General features: G+C 39.7%; 1 protein-coding gene across 1 annotated transcript in view; it reads left to right on the top strand.

Annotated features, from left to right (window-relative positions):
- The window catches only part of LOC141632016 (uncharacterized), a 46,724-nt gene extending 29,675 nt beyond the window's left edge, over positions 1-17,049 (top strand). Inside the window, exon 2 of the mRNA XM_074444610.1 lies at positions 16,511-17,049. Within this exon, the coding sequence (XP_074300711.1) occupies positions 16,511-17,049 (539 nt within the window). The remainder of the gene's footprint in view (positions 1-16,510) is intronic.
- The last annotated feature ends 6,619 nt before the right edge of the window (positions 17,050-23,668 follow it).

Here is a 23,668-nt window from a genome sequence, read left to right as displayed (position 1 = left end):
CTACATGGTTGATTGATATCATATGGTCGGACGTGGAATTGCTGCGGTTGGCAAAAGTTAGGTTCGCCTACTCAGTACTGTTGGTTGTCTAGAGTGTCCTTTGATGTGGTTTGGTTGATGTAGTGTCGATATGGTTGACTGATTGTGGTAGTTGGTTGGTGTTGTGTTGTCTCGTTTATTGTTGTTGTGATGCAGCTGATTGTGATTGTTTGTCTATGGTTCTCGAGGTGCGTCCTCGGCTAAGTGGAGTCACTTGCGGGAGTGGCTTCACGCCCGTAGTTCACCCTCTGTGGAACCCGCCACGGGAGGGGATGTGCACATTAATGGACATGGGTTTATCGCTCGGTATGATGAGCGGGGATTTGGTGGGTACGACTGCGGCCCTCACTGGCAGGGCTGGTCTAGTGGATAGTCGGTGACAGAGATTGGTTGGAGGAGATGTGATGTGTGTATGTTCTGTTGTGCCTGTGTTGTATCTGTGGTTATGGGTGTGTTTCTTCAGTTACTGACCTTGTGTGGTTTGTCTTGTTGTTTGTTTCTATTGTGTCTGCCGTGATCCTTTATGGTGCGCAGTCAGTCTTAGCAGGTTGTGATCTGGATGTTAGCTGGGTGCTTGGAGGGATGAGTCTTTCACGAGTCACGACAGAAGTAGTCCATATGGCTGACAATAGTTTGAGGTATACCTTTATATATGTATCCTTGTTTTGTTAATCACTATAATGTAACTTAATTGTTCTTTTATCGACATTTGATTATTACTGTCCTCGGGCAACCGAGATGGTGACGCCCTTATATGCTAGGGAAGGTCTGGTTAAGGCTCCTTGGTATATGGGGGTGTCACAAAGTGGTATCAGAGCGACAATTTTGGAACCTGTAACAAATGAGCCTAATGAACGTAGTGAGTCTAATAAAATGAACCTTGTGTATGTATATTGGGAGCCCCAGCTGATGCTAGATTTTGGGTCAGTAAGCGCCCTCATTTCAAAATCATGGCCCCATTATGCTTAAGCCAGTCACCGGTTATGGGGATATAGAGTCGGGAATTATGTGCCTAGGGTGTATAATGGTTGTGTTAGAAATGTTGATGATGGAGTTTTATGGATGCTAGCATGTATAACTGTGATCAGAACTGTGAAGGTCTATGGTTGAGTGGAAAGGTGAATGCAAGTAATGGAAGTGGTGATATGTTTACAATGCGTGGCGATGTGGTGTGATGTTGTGGACAAGGCCCTCGGGAACTGCGTCCGCGGGATCCACACTAGGCATAATCGACTCGAGGTTCTTTCGAATCGAATTAAGACGTATTAGAGTCGCCACCAAGTTTTTTGGGAACTTGGAACCGTTCAAGTCAACTTTACACCTTTCATCGAAAAGCATAAGGCCAATCGACTACGAGTGGTTAAAGATAAAGACTTGTACCCTATATCACTCGATTTGAATGACTCTCGTAATCCAATGGTATTTAGACGGATCCACAAACCATAGATCTTGAGTAAGGGGTGAGGGTACGTGTTAGGAAGCCCATAAGGACACCTAACCCCGCCCGTCAATAACGGCCTCTACTAAGTCAAGTATCGGATTTCAAACAAGGTCATAGCTACTACGATATATGATATGCAAACATCGTTTTAAAACCCTAACATGTGACAACAATTTCTATGTCGTTTAATGCATGAATACTAACTTTGTCAAAGTTGTTTTAGCATGTTGGTTGATTTGAAATAAAAGATGCGCAAACACGGCTTAGGAGGAATGGGGGAGCCATTGGGATCTATCCTATTACAACCCAGGCATTTCATGCCGACACAACGAGAAATAAATTACAACTCAATCTAATTACAACAACTATCGTAATTACTTTGACTCAGATTACAATACAAACTAACAAAATACAACTTAAATTATTAAATCTTAATAAACGAAACAAATGTAAACAAAAAACCTAAAGCTAAGTTAGACTAATTAAAGATGTTAGCCGAATTATTAGTTAATAAACAAATTAGATTAGAATTAAACTAATTAAATTAAAATAAATAAGTATAAAGGCTTGAAATAAATTAGGTACAACTTATTAATTAAATTGAACCCAACTTATTAAAATTATTCACCAATCCATATTTATTAAAATAGGATTAGTAAACAATTAAAGAAACAAAAGAAGAAAAGAAACTAAAACTGGCAGACCCGTGCAGTGCACGGATCAGAAGTCAGACAGACCCGTGCAAGGCACGGTTTTTGTAGAAAAGCAAAGTTAATTATGTTTTAATTACGAAATCAGTAAAATAAATGACGAAAAAATTCATTAAATTAAATTTACAGATTTTGTACCATAAAAGATAATTAAAACGACTTTTAAAAAATTAGAAATAAATAAAACAAATTAAAGGTTAATTAATTACAAATTGAATTAAATAAATACGAACTAGGTTAGGTACAATTCTAAATCGTCAACGAGTGCAAATGGAAAGGTGTTAAGCACGCACTTCCATGCTAGCGAGAAAATTAGTCAAAGGGAAGATGAATTCAATTAAGTTACAGAATTGTTAATCGGTTTTTAAAGTTATGTCGATGTACCCTAATGTGTCTAATTAGGTTATCAAATCGATTTAATGTCATCTAAATGAGTTATATGTTAACAATCAGAGGTCATACTAACATGTAAATGGTCCAGGGGTAGGTCGAATCACACGAAACAGAAGAGAGGTCAAAAGCGAAGAACGAAGTTAGAATTTGTTTTATTAATGCCCTACCTTGAACACGAGGATATGTAAATGAGACGGGGGTGTACGACCGACTGATGTAGCGGTTTCGTTCCCATCTCAAGTCAACGCGGGTGTTCATGGTGGTACTTTAACTCATACTCGGACTAAACTAGTTTCATAGTTAATTAAACAATCGATAAACAAAAACGATAAACGAATAAAAACAAACTATAAAAAACAAACATAAAAAAACGAAATAAAAGGGAGAAAGAGGAGGATTTGATGCACCCTCAACCTACATGTATCGTTGACACCGTCTTGGGTCGTAATCGATGGTAGATTTTATCTCGAGAGGCCGTCGTCGACGAAGAAACAAAGCAAACACGCGTTTTTATCGAATCTGGACAGCAACTTTCAAACAGCGATTTCTCCCTCGTTTTACGATGAAAATTCGATTTAAAAGATGTTTTGAAAACTAGAAAGAGAGGAGAACAGAGATCTTAAAGCAAACCCTGCTCGTTTTGAGTTATTGGGCACGAAAAACGAGCACAAACAGAACTGGACAGACAGGAACAAACCGCGAAAACAGAGTGTATAACACTCTGTTTTTCGAGGGATTTCGTGTGCTCTCAAGGGTAATTTGGCTCGTAAATCTTTGTCTAATGTGTGGATGGATGTTGCATGGTTAATTAGGAACAAGAAACTCGAGTTCTGATGGAGGTTTGAAGGAGGAACGAATTGTTTTTCGAAGAGGACACACAAACTGTTTCAGTTTGGATGTCGGTTTTGTGGAAGGTTTTTGAGAGGCAATTAGGGTTCGTTTCTGAGGTTTAAAGCTTGTGAGTGAAGGTAGGATGTATGGAGAACTTAGAGGAATGAATGCATGGTGAAGGGGTGGTATTTATAAGGAGTTAAAGTAGAGTAAAAGAGAGGGAGAGGCAGTCGGGCCTGCTCACGCATAGCTGCTGTCCAGCAGCTTTTGTGAGGGTTTGAGAGGGGTTTTCTTGGTGATTAAGCTAGGGTAATATGGGTAGGATACTAGGGTATGGGTTAGGGTTAATGGGTACGGGTTTTGGTGGTATTTGGAGCGGGTTTTGGGCTCGGGATTTGAGCTGCAAAACAGGGGGGCTGCTCGTGTATATGCGGGCTGTTTGGGGCATGGTTTGGGCCGTGGTTATGGGGGTTCGAACTGGGTTGGATGGCTAGAGGCTTAGGTTGGTTAGTGTACTCGATATTCGTGCCAACTCGTAAAGAAAACGGGCCCAAAAACCGAGCTAAAATCGAGCTCAAAAAACATGCTTCTAAAACGAGTTTTCTTCGCTTTTAAAATCGATTTTTCAAATCAATTAACACATTAAAATAAATGATTTTTCAAATCAAATATATTCATAAAATGATTTTTCAAATCAATTATTTATTTTATTTTCAATAAAATAAACTTGGGAAAATAAATTCAAAATAAAATAAAATAAATTGAATTCACCTCAAAAAACCATAATTTAAATATCATTTAAAATAATAAAATGAACTCACTAGAAAAACATTAATTTAAATATCATTTAAATTAATAAAATACTTCATCGACGACGCCCATTCTACATCGTAAAACGAGCTCCAAATAATGACAATGACAACTAAGGAATACATGTGTCCTATCATCATCGGGTGTTTGTCGGGTTCTCTATAAATTCCAATATCGACGGATACGGGTATCTACAGAGCCCCCACTTTGACTGAGGCTTGGACAAGACGAAAGTCAAAGTATACCCCAGGTCCCTTGCGACCTGAGGATTCTTCGGGTCGTTTATAGTCCATTAGACTTGCGTATATAAGCTCGCTTGACCATAAGAAGAGATCATACCCGAAACTTCGTTTGGGATTGACCCTTGCTTCGTTGTGTCAAATTATCGTCATTGGTCGTCGACCCATAAAATTGCATATATGGTGGATTGAGCCTTATCCTTAGGCGCCTACGTATCCGTTTCTGACGGAATCAAACCGCGTCGTAGTTAAAGCAATCGCCGACACATGCCCAAAGTTTATCATCTGTTTGGCGTTTGTCCAAAACTCATCATCTCGCCGACATTTGCCCAAAATTTATCATCTGCATTTGGCACTTGTCCGAATGGGACGGGACTTTCCAAGGAGGTTGCCGCCGCTTTCATCATTTGCTTTCACTGCGGAATTCTTCCATTTCATACTCTTGTATTGAATTGAATTCGTGGTGGATGTCATCCCTTTGATCTTGATAATGGTCTCGAAGCCAACGGCCAGAGTCCCTGTTTTTGCGATGGCTCTAAAGTCGAAGACTTTAGAGCCCCGCTGAAGCATATCCTGCTATATTTGAAACACAAAAACGTACTAGCAATAATCATCACATAAGCACATTTGGATCATCGATCTGAAAATTGGATTATTTGAAAGATTGGGTCATCGACCCGAAAATTGAATTTGAAAATTTTGAATAATTGGGCCATCGGCCCGAAGTTTAAATTTGACATCACGTGGTATGTTGGGCCATCGACCCTTCAAAAATTGAATTTGAAATTTTGAATTTCGAAAGATTGGGGTCATCGACCCGAAAAGATTCCACTACTTGGATCATCTATCCATAATTCGCAAAAAGTTTTTGGAATTTTGAAATTTTGAAATTTTTTGAAATCGAACCTTGATGGGTGAGCATGAAATACGACTCAGACACTCTGTATGACCCGTAAACAACGTGGGCGTAGCCCGCTACCGTAAAACAAAAAAGGAAAATAAAACCGTAAGTGTGCACGGGTTTTAATTCAATTATGGACTTGTTGGGGGTAGAAATGTAAATTGGCCATTCCGGCGTCAAAAGATGGCAAATGGGAATCACAAGGTCGTCGGACTTTGGACGGAGATATCGTATGACATGGGCGTGCTCCCGAGGGCACATGGGAATCAAGATCACTTGGCATTGACAGGGTGGATTAAACTCACGGAGCAACAACGTTGGCTTCGCCCAGACACTAAACACAGACTGATTTTATGAGAACAGTTGGACATCACACATCACTCTTATTGGGAACATTCTGTCACTCTTCTCCTCGCCTCCTTTCTTTTCAGCGAGTTTCATCATTTCTTGCCACCGCCTTCTTTCTTTTCAGCGGGCTTTTACTATTTTTTCTTCCACGCCTTCTTTCTTTTCAGCGGGTTTTTCATATTTTCTGTTCCCAACACAAACCCACATCTATGTGCCTCAACATCTTTGCCTAAACCGTTAGATAAAGCTCATTCCGAGACTTGACACTACTCATCTGAACCTATATCCTTATCCTAGCCTACATCGAGTGCTAAGACCGACTCAAACAAAGGTGGCTTCATTTGGACTTGGTTAAGACTCGTAAGAAACCGACAAGATGACAACTTGGTTGATGAGTGGATTGAATCCCTTATTCGAAGGACTCGCCACGTATTCGCGTGGAGCGAAATCAAATCCGACGTAGTTCGATCAAGGTGCATAAACTTGGCATATTGATTGTGTGTACACACTCGAAGGTTTCACCTAAGGTATCATGTCGTATCCCATTCTAGCCTGTAAGGTACCGCTAAATCCTGTGTCTGGGGTTAGGTGTAAAAGGCTTGGATCTTTTGGGATGTGGAGCTTGGTAATAACAAGTTGGAATGGTTAACCATCATTCTGAAGGTTTGTTTTGTGGTGCTAAGGCCAAGGGCTATGGCTGCTGATGTGGTTGGAATGGGTGTCTCGGGTTTGATGAACCACGAGTGCAAATGGGTTGAAAAATGATGTGGGTTCAAATTTCCATGTCTGGACCCTAAAGGTTGGGTGTAACAACACAAGCGGAATAATTCTCAAAATTCCCGACTATCCCTTTGTAACTGTCTCAGGAAGGACTTAGAGGGTAAAAAGGTTACTACTTAAGCTTTTGGGCTTCGCCCATTGAACTTAAACTATGGGTACTTGACTTAACTTATGGCTTCCGTAAATTCGACATTCAACCAAAAAAGTACTCCGCAATAACTTCAACATCTTTTTTCTTTTTTCTTTTTCTTTCATCCTTTTTTCATTTTTCATTTTTCTTTTTTTTTTTCATTTTTTCATTTTTTCTCTTTTTCTCATTTTTTCATTCTTTTTCATCTTTTTTCTTCCTCTCTTTGAAAAATGGTCTTCTATTCATTCTCTTAGTCATAAATGGATACACCTTGAAAACTGGGCTTCGTCAACTAATTTGGGTAGGAACTAACAATTCCTTGTTAGAACGGGTTGATATCTTCTCTCTTCGAGATGGGATGATTTTGTTGGGGAAAAGGTTTGCCTTCCATCATCGATAGGGAAAACAAGGAGCTAGTCCGGGTTCGTCATAGAATCATCTAAAGGCTTGTGTTAAGCACTGGTTTTGATGGAGGTTTTCTACCGCCAGACATGGAATAGGTAAAGGAATCAAACACGGAATCCTATTGTACCTTACGTTTTGAAACGAGGCATATTTCTACCGCAGGGATGCCTTTGAGTGTGTTGTGCATTTTATCGTGTTTCGGAATGATTGAGGATTGGAAACAAGACATATTTGGAAACGAACTGCAACTTTTATTGGAATGACAAATGCTTAACAGACTCGAAGGAACGATTCCTAGGACACATCCTAGGTCATCGCGGAATAAACGACTCAACTTTCAGAAAAGAAAGTCCTAGACTCGACTCGACTAAGATAAGAAAACAGATCCCGACTCATAATTTTCAAATCTGGTCTTGAGCTTTCTCTTGTTCAGCCGTCAGCTTAGATGCTCGGTTCTAGTCCTTGATCCATTTGATGGTCTGCCTCCATCCTGAGGTAGTCCTCTGAGGATCTACGCCAGTGATGAAGGTTGGTGAATCGAATTGTCCTTTATTAACTTCGTTAACGAGAGGAGTACATTCTAGAGCAAGACTCCCGACTTGAATTTCATTCTTCGGGTTTGGCAATAATTCAAAGCAATCCACAAATATTTCCCCGATAAACACCCCTTTCAAGTGACATGGGCGGATAAGATGGGAATAATCAACATTGTCTTCGACAGAAACAAAGTTAGTGTGATCGCCAAATGGATTGGTGATGTTATTGGGTTTTATGGCTGGGATTGGGAGCGTTCCGTTCTCAATCATGTCTTGAATTTCGTGCTTCAGTCGATAGCACCTTTCAGTATCATGGCCTTTCCCTTGATGAAAGGCACAGTAGGCATTTGGTTTATACCATTTACCTTGTTGATCAGCGGAAGGGTCCGGAGTTGGACCAATAGGCTTCAGCTTTCCTTGGGCTATGAGCCTTTGGAGAGCGTATGTATAAGTGCATCCGATATCGGTGAATGCCCTAGGTATTTGGCGCTGTGACTTCTTCGATTGCCCTTCTAAGAGATTGATGGCTTCATCAATATGGGTCGTTGCTGGGGCCTTACCCTTAGATGATGAGGCCCCTTGGTACCCTTTCGGCCTTTCAGCCTCTGCCCTTATGACATCATCTTCTACCTTTATCCCGATTCTTATCAATTCTTTGAAAGAGCCAAAATTCTGGTATTTCAGAGCATTGCGGTAAATAGGTCGTAGATTCTTTACGAACTTGTCTACCATTTCAACTTCATCAGGCTTCTTGGCCAGTTTCACGCTTTCAGCGCGCCATCTTGCAAGGAATTCAGTAAAGCCTTCTTTTTCTTTCTGTGTGACACCCTCACTTATCGCGGAAAAGTAAACACGTAATTCTAGAATAAAACTGCATGGATATGTTTGTAATAGGTTCATTTGGGTAAAAACCTGTAATTTTTAAAACCTGAACCTGTTATAAAGATATCCAAATTGGAAGGTGTCAAACATACAAGGTCTAACTAGAAGTTTCATAACATAACCATCGCTAAAGTCGCGAATAGCAAATTATACAACTAAATGTAAAGAGGGAGACATATGTCCCTAAAATGTATGTGACATAAAAAGTGTTTAAGGGTCACCATAAAATAAAGCCAATCTAGGTCCCAAGGTTACTTTGCTCGCTAGCTCGTCCATGTACCCCATATATGCATCACCTACCTGTCATTCGCATTTTATACAAATACGAAAGCCACAGTCAGTGGGGAGTAACTCCGAGTTCTCCCAGCCACGAAATGTCATAATTAATATAACATGTAAACATAAGAATATGAATATGAATAACACATAGCCTTAGCATATAGATGCTAGACAATCGTGCTTATCATGTGAACAATAATATAACAACACATAGTCCTAGCATGTGAATACTAGACCGACTCATACTACACTATCATGTGAATCACATAATATCCAGGAATCCAAACTCTATCAACCATAGCCGGCTTGCATCTCACCTTCTATGATTCATAGAATCATCAAACAAGAAAGGGCAATATATCAAAGACAGGCATAAGTTCTTAGTCCCGTCAATAGTCACTCTGTAACTCGAGTCTATACCACGAGGTAGGGAAGGTAATCGAACCGGTTTCTTGGCTCAGAGGTTCTATCAAAACATGGCCAAGACACAACACAACCCTAGCCTAAAATCTACGCAGACCTAGACATGCGGATACACACCACCGCACCCAAGACCCACAATTTTTCTAAAACAATGTGAGTACCCTAAGGAGTCCACCAAAGGGTTGGCTAGTACTTAAGCTGACCACTTACTCTCAAAATAAGTAACGAGGTCATGCCCCAACTTGGATATAATCCCACCAAGTCAGGAACACAGAGGCTATCAAGCAGTGAACATATACTCGTCAAAGACTATAATGGCCTATCTGTGATGAAGGCCGAAATACTCACCTAGGACCTAGTCCCAGCTAGTCCCAGCTTGAATACTTTAGCCCACACCACACAAGACAAGTAGGATACCCAATTCAGCTGACAATCCAACAATATTTCCATTATCAATAATAATCCAAATTCCAGCTAACCGTTAATTTCATAATTCATGAGAACAAGCTAAAATGGCAAAGAGGCAACAAGACTGAAGTATAAGGCAGCCAATTCATCCAACAACCAACATGTGAAATGATAATTACAAATATCAAGACATAACATAAAATTTCCAATAACAACCAATCTCACCTCAAAGACAAACCCTCGACCCGAGTCCCGCGACGGGTCATCGGTCAAATCGAGGCTGACTGGTTTAAACCTAGTTTGACCAAACTCGTTCGGTCAATCGGCCCGGCTCGAGTCTTGGCTCGCTTTGGCCCAAATTACAAATTTTATCGCAATATTATTCTCATGTTATTTCTAATTTCTATCATGTGAAAAACGAAAGTAACACATTATCAATCACCTAAACACTTAACAAACAACAGACACACATTAACTACTAATGTGACATTAATTAAATCGAGTAACTCGGAATAGTTACCTTACGCTAGCAAAGAGACAAGTAATAACTTGAGAAAGCTTCTAAAACCCAAAATTACTCTTCATCTTCAACCACATATGAGCCACCTAAAATAATTATGTGAAAGGACGATATTAACGAATTATCTTTATATAAAATATGAGACGGAAATTAATTTAATTATATTTTAAATAAACCAAACTAGCGTCAAAACAATTTATGGACACGGCTCAAAAGTTATTATGACAACCTCAAACTCGGCCTAACCACCAACTACACATGGCCTCAAACTCGTGACTTAGCTAGGCCACGGTGTAACACCCCGCGCTTTCCTAATATTTTTGAATAAACTTTTAAGTAATTTTTATTAAATAATTATTATTTAAAGCTTATTTTCATAAAATATTGTCTTAGCCGTGTAACGGTAATGATAGTGTAGATTTTAATAATATTATCCTCCGACTCGAGTTATAGTAGACTTGGGACGAAAATTCTAGTAGATACCGACTCATTTTGAGTTATTGGGCTTAACTTGACTCATGGGCCTTTTTCCCCTCTTTCTCTACACAAAACCTCAACTAAACCCTCACAACTTCATCTCCCTCACTTCTAATTTCTGAAATTTCCCAACAACCACATCACCATTGTTGAACCTTCCCTTACTAACCCTAAAATCACCATATCTCACTCAATTCTTCACCAATCTCGTTCCTTTTCGCGCCATTCTCTTCCTTTTCTCATTTCCCTTCTTTCTAAGGGAGAACTTGGACAACCCGGAGGAGGATAGCTACATCATTGACGAGTCTTTAGAAGATTGAAGTGCAAAAAGGTAACGGTGATGGGTTACTCGACTTTTATGTTAAAATTGTGTGATTTGTGTAGTATTAGACTCATATGATTGTTAAATTTGTTGTCTTGCATGATTTGTGGTGAATGGATGTGATTAGAATACTTGAATAACATTTCTCACATGTTTAAGGAAAAGTTTCACCCTTTATTGTCTTTGATCCGTATTGGTTGAATTTCTATCTCAATTATGTTGTTTTTCTTGGTTAGAATCATGCTAGGATAGGTGAACAATTGTTGTGGAACGATTTGTGGTTGTTTGCAAATGATTTGAGAGACGATTTTGGCGATTCACGCGTACAGTGGGTCTCAGCGGTTGACCGGCCGTCGGCATCTGGACCGGCTGGGAACCCCCTGTATTCTTTTTTTTCACTTTTCAAAAGGTGTCGTGGGTCTCAGCCGGTTGACCGGCCGCCGGCATCTGGACCGGCTGGGAACCCCCTGTAAGTTTTATTGAAAAATCCAATATTTGCCTGGAGTCCCAGCCGGTGGACCGGCCGCCGGCCCACAACCGGCTGAGACCCCTCTGAATGTTTTTCTTCGCCTATAACTTATATAAACCAATGATTCACGCATGTATCTTTTCCGTGATTAATAAGTGATCAATTTAGGACATGTTTACGTGATGATCATGCCATTGTGGTTACTCTTGTTTGTGATCCAAGTATGGTGACTTACATTGTGTGACGACTTGACATTCCTTATTTTACCCTTGCGGACCATTGGTTACGGTTAGGTGCCATGTTTCCGGTTTGGGCTTTTGTTCCTTATGCCTCTTCGGACCGGGGGTCACGGTTAGGTGACAAGGTTCCGATTTGAGGTTACTCGACTTTCGGGCACGGTTAGGTGTACCATATTTCGAGTCTTGGATACGATTTGGTATCGTTTGTCGAATCGGGTGTCGTCCATCCCGAGAGTCTGGCCAGGTTTAGACTAGGACCGTATTATGATCGTCGTCCTACCAAGAGGTTGGAGTCTAGAGGGTTGTCTTGTTTGAGTCCATGCTTTGTAATTTGTCTTACATTGGAGTTGAGTCAATACTTGACCGTTTGACCTAATTATTCTTCTCACATTTATGCATAACTACTCTTATTGCATTTCGTATACTAATCATGATTCTCTTGTTACCGTAAGTATTTATTCTTATACTTGTTTATTTAATTACATTCCTAATTACTTGTATTTTGACATATTGTGGCTGGAGAACCTCGAGTTACTCCCCACCGACCGTGGCTTTCATATGTATTATGAATGACAGGTTGGTGATGAAGCTTAAGTGGGGAAGACCGTGTGAGCTAGCGAGTTCTTACCTCGGACCTTATTTAGTTATCATTTAATAGACTCACCTACTTTTGAACTATGTTAATTCGTGGGATATCTTTTCCCCAATAAATTGACTTATGTTGTAAACTTAAACTTAACTATCTAGACTTACCTATCGTGTTAGTGATACCTCGTGTTGGACTTCAATAGAAGCCTTAAAAGTTTTAAAAAAATCACGTATTTCCGCTACGTTTTACTAGACCTTTTAGTTACCTCAACGAGGGGTGTCACAGTTGGTATCAGAGCATATATTGCTCCCGACGCACACACGTGTACCCCAACTTAAAATTCTTACTTGACCTTGAATAATGAATGAGAGATGGGTAGAATTAAGGACCTAAGTTGGTAGCCTTTTTGTGTATGTTTTGTGATAAGTTCTAACTTGTTTGCTCTTGTGCAAAAGATTGTACGACCAACCAATGTGGAGAATGCTATCATGCAAGCCCTCACTCAAGTGCTTGCTAATCAACAAAATGTTCAACCCGCTCCCCCTCTACATGAAGCCAACCGTCAAGGAAGCTATGCTTGGATTGTAAGTCAACTAGCAAGGAACAAGTCTAGGACCTATGGTGGTGAAGTGGATCCCGTTGCTCTCTCGGAGTGGTTCCGTGATATGGAGAAGAACTTCTCTCTCTTTGATGCCCGAGAGGAGGACAAGGTGAGATTAGCCTCTCACTTTCTTGTGAAGGAAGCCGATAGGTGGTGGACTTTGACCGGTCCTACCGCTACTCAAGACCCCAACTTTGATTGGAACCGCTTCAAGTCACTTGTGGAGACCCGCTTCTACCCTAAGGAGCTCAAGCAACAAAGGTTGAAGGAATTCATGGAATTCAAGCAAGGGAAGCTATCAATTCAAGCCTACACCGACAAGTTTAATGAACTTGCTCATTATGCCTCCAAGTTCGTGAAAGATGAAGAGGATCGTGTCTACTTCTATAAGAACAAGTTGAATCCTAAGGTGGAAAGCATGGTGAGAAGAAGCTCAACTAGCTTTGTGGAAGTTTATGATGATGCTATTTGGGCCGAAAGCTCTTTGAAGGCCATTGAAGAAGAATCCAAGCCCCACTCCTCTTCTCATCCTTACCGTTCTAACTTTCATGGCAAGAGACCATTTGTGCCTTCTACTCCAAACTATGCCAACAAGAGGAGGTTTGTGCCAAGGATACAAGACCATGGAGGACAAGGACCAAGAGTTCAAGAATCTAGAGGACAAGTTCCCACACAAACTAATGAACTTGAGAAGGACCGTAAGTGCTACCATTGTAGACAAGCTCTACACCCCGGAGTTGGATGCTATGGCAAGCCCTTGACTTGCTTTCATTGTAAGAAGCCCGGGCATCGTGTTGCCGATTGCCCCGAGAAGAAGAATGCTCCTACTTCAAATGCTAGGCCAAGAGGAACTATCTTTGTCATGAGTCGAGCCGAAGCCGCCGCTCATCCCGATATCATTACGGGTATGTTCTCGGTTTTTGATCAACCTTGCCTTATTTTATTTGATACCGGCGCATCTTTATCTTTTATATCTTCCAAATTCTCCAAAAAGCTAGCCATTGAACCAATTCCTAGTGAGGAAACCTCTATATCTTTACCTTCCGGAGAAATGTTCTCTTGTTCCCTTTCTTTCTCCGACATTCCTATCTCTATTTCGGGAACCTTATTCCCGGCTAACCTACTTCGTTTTCCCCTTGAGGAATTCGATGTAATTTTGGGTATGGATTGGTTGTCAAAGTATGATGCAAGATTCGAGTGTAGAGACCAAAAGATTCGCCTCAAGAGTCCGTTAGGCACTCGTGTGTCCTATAGGGGCGTCCGTTCCCAAGAAGGTGTGAAGTTGATTTCCGCTTTGAAGTTGATGAGTATGAGGAGGAAAGGTTACCAAATCTTTCTTTGTGTGGTGACTTCGACCTCCCCTTCCTTACCGAAGATCGAAGAAGTGCCCGTGGTTTGTGAGTTCGCCGATGTCTTTCCCGAAGAGTTGCCCGGAATTCCTCCCGAGCGAGATGTTGAGTTCTCTATCGACCTTTACCTTAACCGGTCCTATTGCTAAAGCCCCGTACCGTATGGCGCCAACCGAGTTGAAGGAGTTGAGAAAACAACTTGATGAGATGATTGAGAAAGGATTCATTAGACCTAGTGCCTCGCCTTGGGGTGCTCCCGTTCTCTTTGTGAAGAAGAAAGATGGATCCATGAGACTTTGCATTGACTACCGCGAGCTAAACCGTGTTACCATCAAGAACAAGTATCCTCTACCAAGGATTGAAGATTTGTTTGATCAACTCAAAGGTGCTTCTACTTTCTCCAAGATTGATTTGAGATCCGGTTACCATCAAATTCCCGTTCGTGAGTCCGATATCCCTAAGACCGCCTTTAGCACGAGATATGGACATTTCGAGTTTAAGGTGATGCCCTTTGGTTTAACCAATGCCCCTTCTATCTTCATGGACCAAATGAACCGGACCTTTAGTGAGTTCTTAGACAAGTGTGTTGTGGTCTTCATTGACGATATCCTCATCTTTTCCAAGTCCGAAGCAGAGCATGCCGATCACCTCCGTATCATTTTGGGAATCCTCCGTCGTCAAAAGTGGTTTGCCAAGTTCTCCAAGTGTGAATTTTGGTTGTCTAAGGTGTCTTTTCTAGGCCATGTGATATCTAAGGATGGTGTCATGGTAGATCCTTCGAAGATTGAAGCCGTGATTGAGTGGAAGAGTCCAACCGATGTTGGTGAGATCCGTAGTTTCTTGGGTTTGGCGGGTTACTACCGTCGCTTTGTGAAAGATTTTTCCAAGCTTGCTAGACCGATGACTCAACTTTTGAAGAAGGAGACCAAGTTTGTGTGGACCGAAGCTTGTGAAAGTGCATTCCAAGAGTTGAAGAAGAGGTTGACTACCGGCCCCGTGTTGACCTTGCCCGAGGATGGAGTCGACTTTGATGTGTTTTGTGATGCTTCTAAGATGGGTTTAGGTTGTGTTTTTATGCGAAATAGAAGAGTTGTTGCCTATGCTTCGCGACAATTGAGAGTTCATGAGGTGAACTATCCCACTCATGATTTGGAGTTAGCCGCCATTGTTCATGCTTTGAAGATGTGGAGACACTACCTCATTAGAGTCCATTGCCGTATCTACACCGACCATAAGAGTTTGAGGTACATCTTCACCCAAAAGGATTTGAATATGAGACAACGACGATGGTTGGAATTGGTGAATGATTACGACATGGAGTTGTTGTATCATGAAGGAAAGGCAAATGTGGTTGCCGATGCCCTTAGTAGGAAGTCTACTCATCCCTTGAGTGCCATTCGTGTGCTCCCCGACGACCTTTGTGCCGAGTTTCGTAAGCTAAATTTGCAACTTGTGGAGAGTGGTTTTGATTATCTTGGTGCTATGGTTGCCGAGCCCGTCCTTCACCGTGAGATTCTAGATAGCCTTGTGGACGATGCTACCTTTAAAAGTTTTCAAGCCAAGCTTCTTGAAGGGAAAGCTAAGGATTGTGAGATTGATGCTAGAGGTTACCTTCGTTACCGAGGACGCATGTATGTGCCCGATGCCGTTGACTTGAGGAAGAGAGTTCTAGATGAAGCTCATCTATCACCTTATTCGATTCACCCCGGAGGAGACAAGATGTATAAGGATTTGAAGCTTCAGTTTTGGTGGCCTAACATGAAGAATGACATTGTGTCATATGTTGGAAGGTGTCTTACTTGTCAACAAGTGAAGATTGAGCATAAGAGACCCGGTGGTTTGCTACAACCTTTGGATGTTCCTTTATGGAAGTGGGAGTCCATTTCCATGGATTTTGTGATGGCTTTGCCTAAGACCGTTGGTGGAAAGGATGCCGTATGGGTTGTTGTGGATAGGTTGACCAAGTGTGCTAGGTTCATCCCTATCAAAGAGACTTGGAGTTTAGACCGTCTTGCTAGTGCTTATGTTGAAGAGATCGTTCGTTACCATGGTGTTCCTAAGGAGATCGTGTCGGATCGTGACCCGCGTTTTTGTTCGAGATTTTGGAAAGCTTTGCAAGATGCTATGGGTAGTAAGTTGTTGATGAGTACCGCTTTTCATGCCGCTACCGATGGACAATCCGAGAGGACGATTCAAACTCTAGAAGACTTGTTGCGTGCTTGTGGCCTTGATTTCCATTCTAGTTGGGAGAAGAGCTTACCTTTGGTGGAATTTTCTTACAACAATAGTTATCATGCTTCTATCAAGATGGCCCCTTATGAAGCCCTTTATGGAAGGAAATGCCGTAGTCCGATTTGTTGGGACCAAGCAAGTGACGTTCGTGATCTAGGACCCGACAAGTTAGCCGAGACGATTGATCAAGTGAAGCTCATCCGTGAAAGATTGAAAGCCGCCCAAGATCGACAGAAATCTTATGCCGATGTTCGCCGTCGACCCTTGGAGTTTGAAGTTGGAGATAAAGTATTCTTGAAAGTGTCCCCGATGAAAGGAGTAAAGAGATTTGGAGTCAAAGGGAAGTTGAGTCCGAAGTACATTGGACCTTATGAAGTGATAAAAAGGATTGGTGCCGTGGCTTATAGATTGGATTTGCCCCCGAGTTTGGGTAAAGTTCATGATGTTTTCCACGTGTCTCAACTTAGGAAATACATTAGTGACCCTAGTCATGTGTTGCAAAATGAAATTCCCGAGCTTGAGCCCACTCTCTCTTTCGAGGAGAGACCGATTCGTATCTTGGATAAGAAGGAGAAGAAGCTAAGGAGCAAAGTGGTGCCCTTGGTGAAAGTGTTGTGGAAGTGTGGTGATGTAGAAGAAGAGACTTGGGAGTCGGAGGCTTCCATGCGTGTCAAGTACCCTAGTTTGTTTTCTTAAGGTAATACCTTTTCGTTTCAAGTTTCGAGGGCGAAACTTTTTAAAAGGTGGGATGATTGTAACACCCCGCGCTTTCCTAATATTTTTGAATAAACTTTTAAGTAATTTTTATTAAATAATTATTATTTAAAGCTTATTTTCATAAAATATTGTCTTAGCCGTGTAACGGTAATGATAGTGTAGATTTTAATAATATTATCCTCCGACTCGAGTTATAGTAGACTTGGGACGAAAATTCTAGTAGATACCGACTCATTTTGAGTTATTGGGCTTAACTTGACTCATGGGCCTTTTTCCCCTCTTTCTCTACACAAAACCTCAACTAAACCCTCACAACTTCATCTCCCTCACTTCTAATTTCTGAAATTTCCCAACAACCACATCACCATTGTTGAACCTTCCCTTACTAACCCTAAAATCACCATATCTCACTCAATTCTTCACCAATCTCGTTCCTTTTCGCGCCATTCTCTTCCTTTTCTCATTTCCCTTCTTTCTAAGGGAGAACTTGGACAACCCGGAGGAGGATAGCTACATCATTGACGAGTCTTTAGAAGATTGAAGTGCAAAAAGGTAACGGTGATGGGTTACTCGACTTTTATGTTAAAATTGTGTGATTTGTGTAGTATTAGACTCATATGATTGTTAAATTTGTTGTCTTGCATGATTTGTGGTGAATGGATGTGATTAGAATACTTGAATAACATTTCTCACATGTTTAAGGAAAAGTTTCACCCTTTATTGTCTTTGATCCGTATTGGTTGAATTTCTATCTCAATTATGTTGTTTTTCTTGGTTAGAATCATGCTAGGATAGGTGAACAATTGTTGTGGAACGATTTGTGGTTGTTTGCAAATGATTTGAGAGACGATTTTGGCGATTCACGCGTGATGGGTCTCGTAGGTTGACCGCCGTCGGCATCTGGACCGGGCCGGGAACCCCCGTATTCTTTTTTTCAGTTTTCAAAAGGTGTCGTGGGTCTCGGCCGGTTGACCTGCCGCCGCATCTGGACCGGCTGGGAACCCCCGTAACATTTGGCCTTTTTACAATTTTTTTCAAAAATGAGCCATGGGTCTCAGTAGGTTGACCGGCCGCCGCATCTGGACCTACTGGGAACCCCTGTAAGTTTTATTGAAAAATCCAATATTTGCTCTGGAGTCCCGGCCGGTGGACCGCCGCCGCCCACAACTGGCCGAGACCCCTCTCGATTGTTTTTCTTCGCCTATAACTTATATAAACCAATGATTCACGCATGTATCTTTTCCGTGATTAATAAGTGATCAATTTAGGACATGTTTACGTGATGATCATGCCATTGTGGTTACTCTTGTTTGTGATCCAAGTATGGTGACTTACATTGTGTGACGACTTGACATTCCTTATTTTACCCTTGCGGACCATTGGTTACGGTTAGGTGCCATGTTTCCGGTTTGGGCTTTTGTTCCTTCCGCCTCTTCGGACCGGGGGTCACGGTTAGGTGACAAGGTTCCGATTTGGGGTTACTCGACTTTCGGGCACGGTTAGGTGTACCATATTTCGAGTCTTGGATACGATTTGGTATCGTTTGTCGATCGGGTGTCGTCCATCCGAGAGTCCGCCAGGTTTAGACTAGGACCGTATTATGATCGTCGTCCTACCAAGAGGTTGGAGTCTAGAGGGTTGTCTTGTTTGAGTCCATGCTTTGTAATTTGTCTTACATTGGAGTTGAGTCAATACTTGACCGTTTGACCTAATTATTCTTCTCACATTTATGCATAACTACTCTTATTGCATTTCGTATACTAATCATGATTCTCTTGTTACCGTAAGTATTTATTCTTATACTTGTTTATTTAATTACATTCCTAATTACTTGTATTTTGACATATTGTGGCCGGGAGAACCCTCGAGTTACTCCCCACTGACCGTGGCTTTCATATGTATTATGAATGACAGGTTGGTGATGAAGCTTAAGTGGGGAAGACCGTGTGAGCTAGCGAGTTCTTACCTCGGACCTTATTTAGTTATCATTTAATAGACTCACCTACTTTTGAACTATGTTAATTCGTGGGATATCTTTTCCCCAATAAATTGACTTATGTTGTAAACTTAAACTTAACTATCTAGACTTACCTATCGTGTTAGTGATACCTCGCGTTGGACTTCAATAGAAGCCTTAAAAGTTTTAAAAAAATCACGTATTTCCGCTACGTTTTACTAGACCTTTTAGTTACCTCAACGAGGGGTGTCACACACGGCCAGGCCACAGCTAGGCCACAGGGAGACCGACACGACCACCACCCGACTACCCATAGCCACCCTTCACCCTACTTCATAACCTGACCCAAAAATCAGTCCAAAACAGAATCCAAAAGATGCCTAGGTTCGACCCCAACTCCAGTCCTCAAATGCAAAGTGAAAACCCACGATGACAGCTCTCGTCCCTGCCCAAAACAGAGTACCAATCGTCCCCTTAAGACTCCATTCTCGCGCCTAAAAACAGTCCTAGCTGAGCCAACTAAGTCAGCATTTAAAACGGTTTTAGAGCGGGAATCCACAAGTATAAAGCAACTCAAAAACAGGCCCTAAAGACTACAAAAATCGCCCCAACACAGAGTCCAAATCAGTCCAAAACAATCCATACATGTCAGCATACACCGTCTTAAATATACCACTTACTAACTAGCATCCCAAATGATCCCTAGAGGTCAGTATACACCGTCTCAACTATCTCCACATATCAGTATACACCGTCTCAACTATACAACTGACTAATTAACATCCATAAGGATCCCTATATATAATTATACACCGTCTTAATTATAAAACAGACTAACCAGCATTTGAAATAAACATATTTTACAAGTAATATCGAGTAATCCATTATTGTTACCTTTTTCCGATTGAACTAATCATTTATGACTAACAAATCTTCTACAAGACCGTCTATTTTAGTACATACAACCGTCTTATAATAAATAAAGCTGAAAATATAAATTGGGTTTGTAAAAATACATGACGAACCGAATGTTACTTACATCGGAATGACGAGAACGACGAGAGGAGCAATATGGAACGAAAATAATTGATAACGGATGACAAACGGAGTGGGGGATCAATTTACAATCGATAAAAATTAAAACAGAAGCGAAAAGAAGAAAAAGGAAGGGAGAAGAAGGAATGATGCGTGAGAAATGAGGGAGCGACTTGCTGCTGCTATTTATTATACGTACGTTTCTTCATCGTTAAGTAACTTCGATATTTATTAAAACCGTTTCGAGTTAAATTTAACCGATTTAAGTAAAAGTTTCAGTAAGAAAACGGAATCAATAATAAATAAATTTAATGAGTGAAAATAAAATAAACTCAGCTAGTTAACGTAAATAATAAGAAATCGGCTTGAAACGGAATTATTAGCGATTTTTACGAAACTAACGGATATTAATAAAAAAATTGCTAATTTAGTGAAATAAGCTCAAAATAGCTAATTGGACGGTTTTGTTCCCAAAATCCATCTCGGGTTCACTTAAAACAACTTTCATAAGGACTCGTAAAGAAACGGAAATTATTAAATAAATAAACTCGAACTAATTTCAATAAACTCGAACTAACTTTAAATAAACTTATTAATGATTATTAAAATTAACGTATCGAATTATGATGAAATTAATTAATTATCTAAGCATAAATATATAAATCGTTAAATGATGTAATTAAATTCAAAATAGCAATTAAAAGAATTTTATCCAACTTAATAAAATACGGGGTGTTACATTCTGTGTCATCACCTCCAATGTTCTTATGTTGGTTTGAATCTCGACATTGTCAGCATAGTGCTTACAGAACTCCACCGTAATATCTTCGAAAGTGGGGAGGTTCTTAAGGTCCAGATTTTAGAACCACGCCTTCGGGTGTTCATCCAGAGATTGAGCGAAAATTTCAGAGAGCATGTCAGCAGGTACTCCCTTCAGTGCTAAGTACCCTTTATAGGCCTTAACATGGTGGACTGGATCTTCGGTGCCTTTGAACTTTGGGATGTCAGTGAGTACCATGTTCGTGGGCAACTTATCCTGAACTGGGGCATAGGCCCTAGCATTCTCATAGTGGATGTTCTTCCCCTGGGAGAGTTTCAGACGGTCTTCGATGAACTTGAACCGTTTCTCCAGATCGGTCAGAGGTGGGGTAAATGGAGGGGAATCTTCACCCAGCTTAGATTCAATTGCATCCATGCGGGTCATCATGAGGTTCACGGCCTCAGTAAGCTTGTTAACAGCATCTTCCATTGCTTGACGTCGGGTTTTTGGCGGCCTTTCTACAAGAAAACCCCGTACTGAGTCAATATTTAAAGTAAGAGCCCCTGCACACTTAAGGATGTTGGAATATGTGTCCTACGACAATAATGCGATCACGACTGTTGATCATAATGATCACATGTTTAAATCTCATTATATAGAATACAATTGGGAAGTAATTTTGTTACTGTCAACTGGTCAACATATATCGGTAATGATTGGCTGACTAGAGTTTGACATTACTGTCGTGTGACGGTGGTGATCAGTTGACCCCCTAGGTCATACCTAAAGGGCAATACTCTTAATTGATTATTTAATTAATCGTATAACGTTACGAGTTAATTAAATTACTTGAAAATTAACGGACGATTTTGGAAGTAAAATTTACGTATCATATTGAAATGTGATTAAATGAGATACGGTCTGAGTAATCGAATTGTTTCATTACTCGGATGAAATTATTGTTTAAGGAAACAATCGGAATTGAATGAATCTTTGTAAATACGATTTATAAATTGGTAAAATATTTCGGCACAAGTAATTATGAAATTACTAAATCAATTTTTGTATGTGACGTATTTTTATTAATACGTTGATTTTTAATATGTTAAAAATACATAACAAATTATATTACATGTGACATGTTACATATTGAGAAATTGACAAAAATAATATGGACACCATATTATGATTGTACCGAAATTAATGGGGTATTAGGTTAATATTGTGTTGATTAATTTATTAAGTAAACATAATGATTACCTAATGGTCTAGCCATGCAAGCCTATGAACATTGTTAAGAGCAACAATTTCATGCATTGGCTTACCCATAAAGCCCCCCTCCACCCGGTTTTTGATGAAAAAAACCATCATTGGTTTTTCATCTAATTTTACCTATTATTACACTAAAATGTGTTAGTGAGATTATTCATTCATATCATCCAAAATTAGTATTTTTAGAGAGATAAAAAGCTCTCTACCTCTCCCTCCTATATACCGAAATATATAAGTGTTTTATAAACTTTTTGGTTCAATTTTCTACCTAATTAATATTATACTAGATCTTGTAATATTAATTAAATTAGGAGAAAGCCTTGGGTATAAAGCTTAGGGAGAGATCCTATACTTGGATCTTTGTTCTTCCATAAGGGAAAGCTCAAGAACAAGAGAGAAAGGTGATCTCTCTTGTGCCCATCAAAACCGAAAACATCAATGTAAGGATATGATTTCTCCTCTTTTGTTATATTGTTTGCATGCATAAAATCCACATTTAATTTTATGACAAATTAATTTCGACATATATGAGTATGTTAGTATGTATATGAATCTAAATTTCCTTCAATCGGTATCAAGAGCCACGGTTGTTTGCATGCAAATCGGTTAAAAGTTTTTCCGAGTTATAAGAATAACAAATAAAACTTGTAAAATTTGTGTTATTATGAGATATCATGAAATCAATCCATGCATGTTAATATTTCTGGTCCTAAAATGTTTTAGGATATTTTGGTTAATTTTTCGGATTTTTATTGTTCATATTTTACAATAATGGCATTTAAATGTGATTTTATGAGTAAAAATGTCATTTTTGGTCTAAAATTAGCTATACTTCGAATTTTTCATTGATTTTTGGATATGTTGTCACATATATTATTTTGAGATAACCTGTAAATTTTCATAATTTGTGGACTTGTTATGCTCGAAAAATGAATTTCTCATTATTAAATTCGGATTTAGGTGAAAAATAGGTTAATATGAGTTAAATTTCGAATCTGGTCATAGAAAATTAATATGTTGTCACATGAAATTTTACAAGATGTGTGTAAAATAATTGGCTATAAAGAAGTCTTTTTGCATGATTTATGGATTTTTGAAGAAAAATAGCATAAATAGTGACATTATTAGTGGAAAATTAATAAAACATAATCTATGACTTAGGAAAAACATCTAATGTTGCATTTTATTATCTTTTTCAGATCTAAAATTGAAAAGTTAATGAAATTAATTTTTCCATGTGTTTATGATTATTTTTATTAAAAATCGATAAACCGCAACATTGTTTTTCCGGTAAATTTTCGAAATTTTTAACCTAAGATTTTGAACATTATGAGTGTCATGGAATTTTTCCAGAATGTTCATGAGTTTAAATTTCAAATTTTGAATTTATTTGAAATTTTGTGATTTATTTGAAGTTTAATAGCTTATTTTTGTAATTTTAGTCCATTTATGAACAATTTTATAAAATATGGGTTAATTATGGTCAAATTATTAGTGAAGACTATATTTTGAGTCCTAAGAGGTTAGGGTAATTAACTTATGCATAAATATGAGTTTATGTATTTTTGTGATTA

This window comes from Silene latifolia, chromosome Y (assembly GCF_048544455.1).
Source record: "Silene latifolia isolate original U9 population chromosome Y, ASM4854445v1, whole genome shotgun sequence".
In the NCBI taxonomy this organism is placed as follows: domain Eukaryota; kingdom Viridiplantae; phylum Streptophyta; class Magnoliopsida; order Caryophyllales; family Caryophyllaceae; genus Silene; species Silene latifolia.
Note: the sequence above shows the minus strand (reverse complement) of the source record. Positions and strands in the feature narration are given on the sequence as shown.